Source organism: Elephas maximus, chromosome 3 (genome assembly GCF_024166365.1).
Source record: "Elephas maximus indicus isolate mEleMax1 chromosome 3, mEleMax1 primary haplotype, whole genome shotgun sequence".
NCBI lineage: Eukaryota > Metazoa > Chordata > Mammalia > Proboscidea > Elephantidae > Elephas > Elephas maximus.
Genome location: NC_064821.1, coordinates 141,676,717 through 141,691,139, shown reverse-complemented (window position 1 = coordinate 141,691,139; position 14,423 = coordinate 141,676,717). Strand labels below are relative to the sequence as shown.

Genomic DNA, 14,423 nt, shown 5'->3' with positions numbered 1-14,423 from the left:
TGTAATGAGGTTTACATACAATAATTCATATAAAGTCTTCAGCATACTGTGTGGCACATATCAAGAAGCCAGTATGTATGGACATTTATTTTCTTTCTTTAATCTCTTGATAATCCTTCCTTATCCAAGGTGAGTGAGATACGACCTTTCTGAGAGGTTACAAGTGAGAAAACTTAACCTCAGAAAAGTGACTTGACCAAGTTCACACAGCTAGTGTATGTCTAAACTTGGATTAAATTTAGCTCTGCTGACAACGGAGACTTTTCCTTTTAATATACTACATTTTTTTTTTTTTTGACAGAGTGAATATTTGTTAAACAAGGTTAAGTGTTGTACACTCCTTTATAAAACATGACAGAGGTCAGCTCTCCCCGCCAAATCACTTTTTCAACTACGTTCCACAGAAGGCCTTTCTCATTTATTATTATTATAAGCAGGCAGATTGGAAGGATTTGTAAACCAAAACACAGCTGGTAAGTCTAAATTTAGGCCTGTCAAGATGAGTATCCCTCTTAACAACATGGTTTCTCAAGCTCCTTCCACTTTAAGTTGCCTTTTTACCAGATGTCTCTTGGTGTGCGTGTTTCTTGTGCATCAGCTATTTTATTTGCATGGCCTTTTCATGCCAGTATTCTGATTTATCACACTTCACACGTTGATTTTTTTTCCCCTCTACTTGTAAAAAGAAAATAGCTGTTTGTGCACAGATGGTGGATGAGATTTAGTATTATCAGAGTAATTCATGTTATATTTATGAGATGTTCCTAAGTAGCATTTTATAGAGACACATTAAGGAGAGACATATCTTAGAGAGGTCATATTTCACCTTTTAACCTGTTTCTTTAGGTTTTTATCTCCTGAGCACTCAAATATTAACGAGTCATTGTTTTAAATTTCAGCTATATATTCCATTTACTTCAGTAGTAGAATTTTTGAAACTTTCTAATAGCATTAAAGAAGGGAGGAAAAAAAAATTCCAGAAATTATTGGAGCTGATTGTTAACTTGAAAAGAAATGAATGAATGAAAATGAGGATGAAATATTTTAATCATGATTCCTTCCTTCATCCTTGCTTTGTTTGACAAATTTTCAATGAGTACACTTCTGTGTACACACCAAGTACATCAATTTATGCACCAACCACTCATGCTAAAGATGAAGAAACTAAAGATTTTTTTACCAACATCTAAGTCTGAAATGGATCAGACATGCAATCAGGACGCATTGATAATTATTGATGATTGGAATGCGAAAGTTGGAGACAGAAGCATTGGTAGTTGGAAAATATTGACTTGGTGATAGAAATGAAGCTGGAGATCACATGATAGAATTTTGCAAGACTAATGACTTATTTGTTGCAAATACCTTTTTCAATGACATAAATGGCAACTATACATGTGCACTTCCGTGGATGGAATACACAGGAATCAAATCGATTACATCTGTGGAAAGAGATGATGGAGAAGCTCAATGTCATCAGTCAGAACAAGGCCGGGGCAGAATGTGCCAATAGACCATCAGTTGCTCATATGCAAGTTCAAGTTGAAGCTGAAGAAAATTAGAACAAGCCTACGAGAGCCAAAGGATGAGCTTGAGTATATCCCACCTGAATTTAGAGACCATCTCAAGAATAGATTTGATGCATTGAACACTAATGACCAAAGGCATGATGAATTCTAGGATGACATCAAGGATATCATACATGGGGAAAGCAAAAGGTCACTAAAAATTAGAAAAGGAAGAAAAGATCAAAATGGATGTTTAGAAGATACCCTGAAACTTATTCTTGAATGTAGAGTAGCTAAAGTGAATGGAAGAAATAATGAAGTAAAAGAGCTGAATAGAAGATTTCAAAGGGCAGCTCGAGAAGCCAAAGTATTATAATGAAATGTATAAAGACCTGGAGTTAAAAAACCAAAGGAGAAGAATAACCTTAGCATTTCTCAAGCTGAAAGAGCTAAAGAAAAAATTCAGGCCTTGATTTATAATATTGAAGGATTCTATGAGCAAAATAATGAATGACACAGGAAGCATCAAAGTAAGATGGAAGGAATACACAGAGTCACTGTACCAAAAAGAACTGGTCGACATTCAACCGCGGTACCGAAGGAAGAAGCCCAAGCTGCACTGAAGGCATTGGCCAAAAACAAGGCTCCAGGAATTGACAGAATATCAAATGAGATATTTCAGCAAATAGATGCAACACTGGAAGCGCTCAACTCGTCTATGCCAAGAAATTTGGAAGGGAGCTAGCTAGCCAACTGACTGGAAGAGATCCATATTTGTGCCTAGTACCAAGAGAGGTGATCCAACTGAATGTGGAAATTATCAAACAGTATCAGTAATATCACAGGCAAGTAAAATTTTACTGAAAATAAGTAAAAAATGATTGTAGCAGTACATTGACAGTAAACTGCCAGAAATTCAAGCTAGATTCAGAAGAGGATGTGGAACAAGGGATATTATTGCTGATGTCAGATAGATTTTGTGTTAAAGCAGAGAATACCGGAAAGATGTTTACCTTTGTTTCATTGACTATGCAAAGGCATTTGACTATGTGGATTATGATAAATTATGGATAACATTGCGAAGAATGGGAATTCTAGAACACTTCATTGTGCTCATGCAGAACCTGTACAAAGAGCAAGAGGTAGTCATTTGAACAGAACAAAGGGATACTGTGTGGTTTAAAACTAGGAAATGTATGTGTGAGGGTTGTATCCCTTCATCATATTTATTCAGTCCGTATGCTGAGCACATAATCCAAAAAGTCAGACTATATGAAGAAGAATAAGGCATCAGGATTGGAGGAAGACTTATTAACAACCCGCGATAAGCCCATGACACAACCTTGCTTGCTGAAAGCGAAGAGGACTTGAAGCACTTACTGATGAAAATCAAAGACTACAGCCTTCAGTATGGGTTACACCTCCACATAAAGAAAACAAAAATTTTCACAACTGGACCAATACACAACATAATTGTAAATGGAGAAAAGATTGAATTTGACAGGAGTTTCATTTTACTTGGATCCACAGTCAATGCCCATGGAAGCAGCAGTCAAAAAATCAAGGAACGTGTTGCATTGGGCAAATCTGCTGCAAAAAAAACCTCTGTAAAGTATTAAAAAACAAAGTTGTCACTTTGAGGTATGTCTGACCTAAACCGCACTATTTTCAGTCACCTCATCCTATAGAGTCGCTATGAGTCAGAGCCAACTCGACGGCCCTGGGGTTTTTTTGTTTGTTTGTTTGTTTGTTTGTCATATTTGAAGGCTGGACAACAAATAGGGGAGACTGAAGAAGAATTGATGTGTTTGAATTATGGTGTTGGCGAAGAATAGTGAATATGCCACGGACTGCCAGAAGAACGTACAAATCTGTCTTGGAAGAAGTAGAACCAGAGTGCTCCGTAGAATCTAGGATGATGATACTTCGTCTTACATACTTTGGATATCTTATCAAGAGGTGTCAGTCCCTGGAGAAGGACATCATGCTTAGTAAAGTAGAGGGCCAATGAAAAAGAGGAAGACCTGTGAGATGGATTGACACAGTGGCTGCAACAAGAAGCTCAAACATAGCAAGGATTATGAGGATGGCGCAGGACTTGGCAGTGTTTTGTTCAGTTGTACATAGGGCTGCTATGAGTTGGAACCGACTCATGACACCTAACAACCTAGCTACAGAACAACACGCTTGTATGTACAGAAATGCTTATAGTAAACCAAGAGTAACTACAAGAAAATGTTACTCTGAAAGTAACTTTGCCAATAAATTCCAATTGCGGTAACACAATTCTAATGTCGTTTCAGTAAAATTACTTAAGTTGTTTTTTTCCAGTGGTTGTGTTGTTTTACAGTAAGGATAAAAGCCAGTGATTTCCAGCAACAAGTTGTGCTTATTTTTCTCTTGCACATATTCAGTATCTACCTGAAACTATCCCAGGGTTTTTTGTTTTGTTTTTGGTTATGTGTGTATGTGTGTGTGTTTTCCCTTTATTAGCTATGAGAATGGTATTACAGAGATAATTTTTCTGACTTTTTAAATCTCTTGAAGAAAAAATGAGAAGATGTATTTTTACTGTGAAAAAGCCATAAGATAATAGACATATATCCAAATGTCAAGAATGAGTGAAAGAAAAAAAAAAAAAAGGGAAGAAGAAAGGGAGAGAGAAAGCACATATAATTGTGGACCTTTTTTTGGAAAGAACAAATTTTAATGATCCATTCCCCTGAAAAGCATCAAATACAAAAGGTTAAATGGAATTTTTTGGTTAATTACTTTTTCGGATCTTCTCACTTATTTTCCTTAGTTATTCATATCCAAATGTAAATCTTTTAAGTATCATCAGTATATTTTTTTTTGAAGTGAATACAAAACACTTTAGATAGTCATTTTACTGAAGTTTTAAGAATGTTTTTGAGTGATTCATAGTAATTTAAATCTTTCCACTGAAATCTTGGATGTTGCTAAATTTTAGCCTGTAATTTTCTTCCTCCACTAGATGTTGAAGCATATTTTTATGACACCACACTACTCATTGGAATCGTGAGCCTTTGTAAATTCATACAGCTCTATCCCACTCTACAAAAGGGTGCATTTTAAGCAGAAGAAATAGAATGCTAAATTATCTAGTAAAAAGAGTGGTAAAAGGAGTGGGTTGTGACATGTTAGGAGGGTGAGTACAAAGAACCCCAAAGCACATGGTTGTATGCAATGTCAGTAAGATTTAAAGTACACTAGCCTGTGAAGTTAAAACTTGTCAGCTTTTTTAATTTTTTAAGGTGGAAAACTACTATTTATATGAGATGGTTATTGAGAGAGGTTTTTGTATGGGCTGATTGCACATTTATTTGGAAGCTCTAAATTCTGATTTCTAATGACTGTTTGGTATTCCATTGTTAACATTCTATATTTTACTTTGACAGTCTCATTTTTATAGGATTCCATACATATTTTTTTTATAATTTTTATTGTGCTTTAAGTGAAAGTTTACCAATCAAGTCAGTCTCTCACACAAAAACCCATATACCCCTTGCTGCACACTCCCAATTACTCTCCCCCTAATGAGACAGCCCGCTCTCTCCCTGCACTCTCTTTTCGTGTCCATTTCACCAGCTTCTAACCCCCTCTACCCTTTCATCTCCCCTCCAGGCAGGAGATGCCAACATAGTCTCAAGTGTCCACCTGATCCAAGAAGCTCACTCCTCGCCAGCATCCCTCTCCAACCCATTGTCCAGTCCGATCCATGTCTGAAGAGTTGGCTTCAGGAATGGTTCCTGTCCTGGGGCAACAGAAGGTCTGGGGGCCATGACCACCGGGGTCCTTCCAGTCTCAGTCAGACCGTTAAGTCTGGTCTTATGAGAATTTGGGGTCTGCATCCCACTGCTCTCCTGCTTCCTCAGTGGTTCTCTGTTGTGTTCCCTGTCAGGACAGCCATCAGTTGTAGCCAGGCACCATCTAGTTCTTCTGGTCTCAGGATGATGTAGTCTCTGGTTCATGTGGCCCTTTCTGTCTTTGGGCTCGTAATCACCTTGTGTCCTTGGCGTTCTTCATTCTCCTTTGATCCAGGTGGGTTGAGACCAATTGATGCATCTTAGATGGCTGCTTGCTAGCATTTAAGACCCTAGACGCCGCTCTTCAAAGTGGGGTGGAGAATGTTTTCTTAATAGATTTTATTATGCCAGTTGACTTAGATGTGCCCTGAAACCATGGTCCCCAGACCCCTGCCCCTGCTATGCTGGCCTTCGAAGCATTCGGTTTATTCAGGAAACTTCTTTGCTTTTGGTTTAGTCCAATTGTGCTGACCTCCCCTGTATTGTGTGCTGTCTTTCCCTTCACCTAAAATAGTTCTTATCTACTGTCTAATTAGTGAATGCCCCTCTCCACCCTCCCTCCCTCCCTGCTCTCGTAACCACAAAAGAATGTTTTCTTCTCAGTTTAAACTATTTCTCAAGTTCTTATAATAGTGGTCTTATACAATATTTGTCCTTTTGTATCTGACTAATTTCACTCAGCATAATGCCTTCCAGGTTCCTCCATGTTATGAAATGTTTCACAGATTCGTCACTGTTCTTTATCGATGCGTAGTATTCCATTGTGTGAATATATCATAATTTATCCATGCAACCATGAATGGGCACCTTGGTTGCTTCCATCTTTTTGCTATTGTAAACAGTGCTGCAATAAACATGGGTGTGCATATATCTGTTTGTATAAAGGCTCTTATTTCTCTAGGATATATTTCAAGGGGTGGGATTGCTGGATCGTATGGTAGTTCTATTTCTAGCCTTTTAAGGAAGCGCCAGATCAATTTCCAAAGTGGTTGTACCATTTGACATTCCCACCAGCAGTGTATAAGTGTTCCAGTTTCTCCACAGCCTCTCCAACATTTATTATTTTGTGTTTTTTGGATTAATTCTGGCCTTGTTGGAGTGAGATGAAATCTCATTGTAGTTTTGATCTGCATTTCTCTAATGGCTAATGATCGTAGACATTTCCACATATATCTGTTAGCTACCTGAATGTCTTCTTTAGTGACGTGTCTATTCATATCTTTTGCCCATTTTTTAATTGGGTTATTTGTCTTTTTGCAGTTGAGTTTTTGCAGTGTCCTGTAGATTTTAGAGATCAGGCGTTGATCAGAAATGTCATAGCTAAAAACTTTTTCCCAGTCTGTAGGTAGTCTTTTTACTCTTTTGGTGAAGTCTTTGGATGAGCGTAGGTGTTTGATTTTTAGGAGCTCCCAGTTATCTAGTTTTTCTTCTGCATTCTTTATGTTTTGAATACTGTTTATGCCATGTATTAGAGCTCCTAACGTTGTCTCTATTTTTTCTTCCATGATCTTTATCATTTTAGATTTTATATTTAGGTCTTTGATCCATTTTGAGTTAGTTTTTGTGCATGGAGTGAGGTATGGGTCTTGTTTCCTTTTTTTGGCGGCTGGATATCCAGTTATGCCAGCACCATTTGTTAAAAAGACTGTCTTTTCCCCATTTAACTGTTTTGGGGCCTTTGTCAAGTATCAACTGCTCATATGTGGGTAGATTTATGTCTGGATTCTCAATTCTGTTCCATTGGTCCATGTATCTGTTGTTGTACCAGTACCAGGCTGTTTTGACTACTGTGGCAGTATAATAGGTTCTAAAATCAGGTGAAGTAAGGCCTCCCACTTGGTTCATCTTTCTCAGTAATGCATTATTTATCCGGGGCCTCTTTCCCTGCCATATGGAACTGGTGATTTGTTTCTCCATCTCATTAAAGAATGTCCTTGGGATTTTGATCAGAATTGCATTAAATGTATAGATCGCTTTTGGTAGAATAGACATTTTTATAATGTTAAGTGTTCCTATCCACGAGCAAGGTATGTTCTTTCACTTAGGTAAGTATTTTTTTGTTTCTTGCAGAAGTGTACTGTAGTTTTCTTTGTGTAAGTCTTTTACATCTCTGATAAGATTTATTCCTAAGTATTTGATCCTCTTGGGGGCTACTGTAAATGGCATTGATTTGGTGATTTCCTCTTCGATGTTCTTTTTGTTGGTGTAGAGGAATCCAACTGATTTTTGTATGTTTATCTTGTATCCCGATACTCTGCTGAACTCTTCTATTAATTTCAGTAGTTTTCTGGAGGATTCCTTAGGGTTTTCTGTGTGTAAGATCATGTCATCTTTAAATAGAGATACTTTGACTTCTTCCTTGCTAATCTGGATGCCCTTTATTTCTTTATCTAGCCTAATTGCTCTGGCTAGGACTTCAAGCACAATGTTGAATAAGAGTGGTGATAAAGGGCATCCTTGTCTGGTTCCCGATCTCAGTGGGAATGTTTTCAGGCTGTCTCCATTTAGGGTGATGTTGGCTGTTGGCTTTGCATAGATGCCCTTTATTATGTTGAGGAATTTTCCTTCTATTCCTATTTTGCTGAGAGTTTTTATCATGAATGGGTGTTGAACTTTGTCAAATGCCTTTTCTGCATCAATTGATAAAATCATGTGATTCTTGTCTTTTGTTTTTCCATACTTATTTTTTTAAATTTTATATTTAACTCTGCGACTTTGGTGAGTTAAGGAAAAAGAAAAAGAAAAAAAAAAAAAATCAAATGTAATCCAAGGTCTTCTGCCAGGTGGCCCTAGACAATTATTTTGGTTTATCACAGTGGTTCTTACTGTCTCCGGACACATTGTATACACTCTTGCCTCTATCAAATTTAACCTTTATTTTTTCCCCCTGATTGAAAAACAATGTGTTTATTTTAGAATATTTGGAAGATAGACATGCACATAGAAAAATATTAAATTTAACAGTAATCCTAACGCCTGGAATAACTTCTGTTCATATTTTCATGTATAGCTTCTGTCTTGTCATCTAGTGCTGCTGTAACAGAAATAGCACAAGTGAATGGCTTTAACAAAGAGAAATTTATTCTTTCACAGTCTAGGAGGCTAGAAGTCCAAATTCAGAGCACCAGTTCTAGGGGAAGGCCTTCTCTTTCTTTTGCGTCTAGAGGAAGGTCCTTGTCATCTATCTTCCCTTGGTCTCAGATCTTCTTCATGCAGGAACCTCAGGTCCAAAGGACACGTTCAGCTCCCAGTGCTGCCTTTGTGGTGGTGTGAGGTCCCCCTGTCACTCTGCTCAATTCTCTTTTATATCTCAGAAGATATTGGCTTAAGTTGTAGATTAATAATTAATTGAGTTTACATAACTATCACTATAGCATAGAGGTAGGATTTACAACACATAGGGAAATCCCATCAGATGACAGAATGGTGGACAATCATACAATACTGGCGATCATGACCTAGCCAAGTTGACCAGTATTTTGGGGGGACACTGTTCAATTCATGAGAGCTTCTAAATTTGTTTTTTCTCTCTCTTTCTTCCTCCCCACTCCCTCTCCCCATATGCACATAGAATCTGGGTTGTACAACCGTTTTATAATCTGCTGTTTTCTCTTAAGATAATGGTGAACCTTTTTCCAAGTTACTATATATTCTTCTAAAACATTATTTTTAATCACTGTATTGTATTCTATCATATGAATAGTCTTTATTGTATCATGGGTATATAGCATAATTTGTTTCACTGAACTTTGGTTGTGATATATTTATTGCTTCTACATTTTTGTGTGTCTGGTTAACCCAACTGGAATTGCTTTCTACTCCATGGTCCAAATCATGCCTAAATACTTTTCTTTTTATAAATGTTTTTGTGATCAAAAATAGCCTGTATCTCCCTAATTTAAATAACGGTTATTTTCTGACATCTTCCGTTAGTATGTCCTACACATTATCACTTTAAAAACTTGCCAAAATGGTTTGTTATTAGGACAATTGGAGGATTGTGAATGGAACTATGGAATAGATTACAGTATTGTATCAACGTCAGTTTCCTGATTTGAATATTTGTGTTTTGGCAATGTAGAGGAGTGTCCTTGTTTTTAGAAAATATGAACAGGGCTATTTACGAGTGATGAGATATGTCTCCAACTTTACACACAAAGGAAGCAGAAGTGGTAAAATGGTATCAATTGGGGAATCTAGGTACTTTGTAATTTGGCAACTTCTCTCCAAGTCTGAAATTATTTCAAAATAAAAATATGTATGTAGTTTTAAAAACTGAAATCATTCTATAATGCTTAAAATGAAACAAAATTTTTTGAAAAGGCAACATTCCCACCTCCAGTATTGTCATTACCAGCTCATCTTCCTCAGAAGCAAATCACAACTCTCTTAGCTATTTTTTCTTGTTATTTTCTCCTTTCAAATACAATGTTGCTATTTTTATAATTTTTCAATTTAGATGTTATCAGTAAGCTGCCTACTAAGGACGATGAAGAGTATTATTTATCTATTTGTTTAATTATATCACTTATAGATTCCTATTTTACTCAGTGGGCTATAATCCATTAATATATTTTTGTTTTGATGCTCAAACTGCCCGGAATTTGGCTGGTGGGAGCTCCTTCAAGCTGGCATCTGTGCTTCCCTTTTGATATGTCTTCATCATTCCTTGAGTACTTCTTTACTTTCTGGTATAACAAAAGGTTTAGTGTTCATCTTGTACTTTCCCTGTCCTGGTCCCAGAATCAGGCATTTCTCCCAAGGAGCCCTCGTTCCTTTTACAGGAGATTGGAAAGCTAGGAAATGTATATATGATACACACACACAAACACACACTGAGATCCAGATATATAGGTAGAAATATACCAAAAAAACCAAACCCACTGCCATTGAGTCAATTTCGACTCATATGGGACAGAGTAGAACTGCCTGATAGGGTTTCCAAGGAGTGGCAGGTGGATTCAAACTGCACCACCAGACTCCATAGAAAAATAAGTAGATACCAAATATCATGAGTTCACAGTGGTAGCTCCAGTACTGATTTGATGCCACATGGCTTATTCTAGCCTTCCCATTTTTCATATTTATAACTCCCTTCTCCAGTAGTGAGAAGTCTGGCTCCCATTACCTGAATCTATTATTTACTCAATCCTCCTGTATGTAACCAACCTCTGGACCATGCTAGCTGCCTCCTCAGCCCTGAGCACTTTGGCCAAGGCAGCCTGATTCTCAATCCCAATCACGTTGGACACCTCCTCAGCCCCAGTTCCACTGATCACACACACACTGGTCATCTTCTCAGCCACCTTCAATAGATTTTTTTTTTTTAATTAAAAAAAAGAACGAATGGGAAAGGAAGGGCTACATGTTCATTTTAAAATGAAAAATAAAAGGATAATATACAGTAAACTAAAGACTAAAAATATGCTCCAAATTTATTCTCCAACTCTATACTTTCTCTTTTAGATAACTTTTTTTTTTCCCCAAAAGTAAGGATATAGAAGTTAGAATTAAAAATTCTGCCTATTGTTATGAGAAACAGTAAAGTTAACTGACACAGTCGGGGATGAAATCTACAACGAAGCCCATTTTAGGCTTAGGAACACAGCTGGCCAGTTCTGAGAGAGAAAACTGTGATAAGGAAATTGAAACTGGGTCCTAGTTCTGTCTCTGCCATTAGCTAATAACCATCAGGTAAAAGTGCTATTGCTGCTAACCAAATGGTCGGCAGTTCAAGTCCGCCAGGTGCTCCTAGGAAACCCTATGGGGTCGCTATGAGTCGGAAATGACTCAATAGCACTATTTTTTTTTTTTTTTTAACCTGGTTAACTTAGCCTTTTAGGTGAAATTGAAAAGTTGGACTTGATGAACTCCAAAACCTCTTCCAGCTCAATGGCTAAAGTAATAAAAATTCCAAATGCTTTAATATAGTAAAATATAGTAAATTCTGATGCTTCAAGGAAAGGCATCCTTTTTTTTTTTTTTTGGTACTATAAATGAAAAAGAAAAAAATGGATGAAATCATAACATGGACTGGTTTTACCCCCAAAACAAATCAATTCAAATGCTTCTGGAGCACCAGCAACACCCAGAACACTGTTCTAAACACTCTTGCCTCAGAAAGGTTCAGGGAACTATAACAAAGAATTTTGGTAAGTTTTTAATGTAATAATAAAAGTGTCCTAATAATCCTTTAGAGAGATTCGGGGAAAAAAAGTTCTGGTACAGGATCCAATCCAGGATCATGGCTTACATTTAGCTATTGTGTCTCTCTGGTCACTTTCAATCTGGGACACTCCCTCATCCTTTTTCCTTCGTGGCATTGACATTTTTGAAGCTATTTTATAAGCATGGTCCTCTCCCCTCAAATATATACATATGTTTTCCTTCCTCCCATCATCTTAATCAAATTCTATGACCATTTTTAGTTACATCCAGGATTAAGATCAATTTATTATCGACAGCCAATCCGTATAGTGAACTATGATTACGTTTTCATTCTTGTACAGCTTTTTTTTCTCCTGAGATTTCAGGATTAATATATTCATATTCATTCTCTCCCCCTTTTTCCTTCTTCCCTTCCTTCTTCCCTCCCTCTGTGTTCCTTTCCCCCTTTCTCCCTCCCCCCTCTTCCTCCCCTTCCCCTTTCTTCCTCTCTTGCTTTCTTCCTTCCTTTTGGTTTCCTTATACGAATTGTAATTCCTCTCCAAAATCTAATGGAAGTGCGCCTTCTCTCATTATGTTTAAACACATGAGATATTTATGACTTTCCTTCCTCCCTCCCTCCCTTCCTCACACCCTCCTTCCCTTCCTTGCTCCCTCCCTCCCTTCCTCACTCCCTCCCTCCATCCCTCCTTTCCTTCCCTTCCTCCCTCCCTCCTTTCCTTTCTTCCTCCCTTCCTCCTTTCCTCCCTACCTCCCTCTCCCCTCCCTAATTCCTTCCTTTCTTCCTCTTCTCTTTCTCTCTCTTTTCCTCCCTCCCTCAGTCATCTCTCTCTCTTTCCCCCTTGCTCCTTCCTTCCTTCTTCTCTTCCTTTATTCTTTGATCCTCTTCTTCTCCCTGCCTCCCTGGAGACTCTGTCTCCCTGGTCCAGTCTGTATAGGTTTGCTCTAGATCTGCTGCAGATTGTCAACTGTGAACTTCCTTTCACTATATAGGAAATTCCCTTTACTTTTCTATTTTGTTGGATCTCCTGTTTTTAAATCCTAGTTCTTCTTGGTATATAATCTTGTTTAGGAGAAGTAAACAAGCTTCCAAAGAACAGGTGCATGGCAGGGGTGGGGATTAGTTTTTGAAATCTAAGGTATCTGAAATGGCTTTATTATGCCTGTACACTTGAGTAATAATTTGCTTGGCTATAGAATTCTAGATGGAGAATATTTTCTTCTCAAAATTTTGAAGATATTTATTGCCCTTTAGATTCCAGTGTTGCTTTTGAGAAATCTGATCCCATTCTGATTGCTAAGATTTCTGTTGTATGTTACCTATTTATATTCTTTCTGAAAGCTTTTAGGATTTTTTCTTTAACATCTATTATTCTGAAGTGTCAGATGACACTTGCTATCCACCCCACCACTGACCCATCAATTTCGAGGGGGCTTGACAGACCCTATCAATCTGAAAACACTTCAAGGACATTTTCCTATGTTATTGCTTTAATAATTCCATCTTTTCCCTTTTCTGGAATTCTTTTTATTTACGCTCTGTCTGCCTGGATCCTTTAATTTAAAAAAAAAGTCTGTTCTCTTTGATTTCCTGTTTCTTGTTCTTTTCGTTCAACTTAGCAGAAGGGTTCTTGAGGTCCTTTTTTCAAACTTTTGTAGTTTTATTAATTCTGATGTCATCATTTGATTTCTATTAACCTCTTTTCATTGTCGTTAATCTCTGAGTATTCTTTTTACAGTGTCATGTTCTTATTCATGGACTTAATATTTTCTCTTATCTCTCTGATGATTTCATAGTTTATTTATTTATTTTTGCTTTTAGTGCTCTGCTCTATCTACTTCATCTGCCTCCTCTGGTTTTCTGATTTTTCTTTGTGACTTGTGACTCTCTGTCATTTTACAGGCTTTCCTTATGTTTGGTGGTTCCTACACGTGTGACTGAAAAGCTGAGTAGACATTCTGCATGCATGGTGGGCCTCTGCTGTAGGGTGATTATGCAGAGACCTGGCTAATTCAGTAAGGGGCTCTAACTCTCAGTTTTCTTTGGACTTGGTCAGCAAAGAGGAAACCTCCAACCACTGGGGTTTTGCCCCTTGTTGCCAACATTGTTGGGGCAAGTGAGAAAAGAGGTTGGATGTGTGTCTATCTGGTATGTAGGACTTTTTATTTGATACCTGCAATTTCATAAGGCCCCTCCTCTCATTCTGCCTGCTACCCTTGAGTACAGAGACCCTTCAAAAAGTAATTCTTCTAGGTTTCAGCCAAATGGGAGAGGGGCAGTCACCTAGAGACCCTTCAAAAAGTAATTCTTCTAGGTTTCAGCCAAATGGGAGAGGGGCAGTCACCTGATTGCATGGGGTAGGTGAGACAATCTAAGATTCTCTTTTTTGTTTTACTAAATTTTCATCCAGTGTTTCTGGTTTTAGCTCTGTACAGTACCTCTGTGCCCACAGATTCCTGAGCCTCTACTTCCTGAGTCTCCCTGGGATTCTCAGTCGAGTGTGCTTGCTTCATTTGTAGTTTGCCGTCCTTCTCTGTATTGTTATTTCACTTATCCTGCCTGTGATCAAATTTCCAGTTTCCAAAAGATAGTTAACATATCTTGTTTGCTATAGTCTCTTCTTTATCCTTGAAGTTTAATGCTTTATTTATTTATTTAGTTTGTTTCTTTACTGTCATTTTTGGGGTGAGAATTTAAGAGGCAGCAGAGATAAACATAGATATTCACTATAGCATATTTAGGAAACCCTGGTGGCATAATGGTTAAGAGCCACGGCTGCTAACCAAAAGGTTGGCAGTTCGAATTCACCAGGCACTCTTTGGAAATCCTATGAAGCAGTTTTACTCTGTATGGGGTTACTATGAGTCGAAATCAACTCGATGGCAATGGGTATAATGTATTTAACCAGAAATTCAGTTATCC

General features: G+C 37.7%; 1 protein-coding gene across 2 annotated transcripts in view; it reads left to right on the top strand.

Moving 5' to 3' along the window:
• SNX7 (sorting nexin 7) overlaps positions 1–14,423 on the top strand; it is a 124,601-nt gene that overhangs the window by 18,939 nt on the left and 91,239 nt on the right. The window contains exon 1 of one of the 2 annotated variants that reach the window (XM_049875760.1): positions 5,200–5,298. The exons of the other annotated variant lie outside the window; for it this stretch is intronic. Coding sequence (XP_049731717.1) covers positions 5,248–5,298 — 51 coding nt within the window. The 5' untranslated portion in view covers positions 5,200–5,247. Of the gene's footprint in view, positions 1–5,199; positions 5,299–14,423 lie in introns of those variants that run through there. 2 annotated transcript variants of the gene reach the window in all.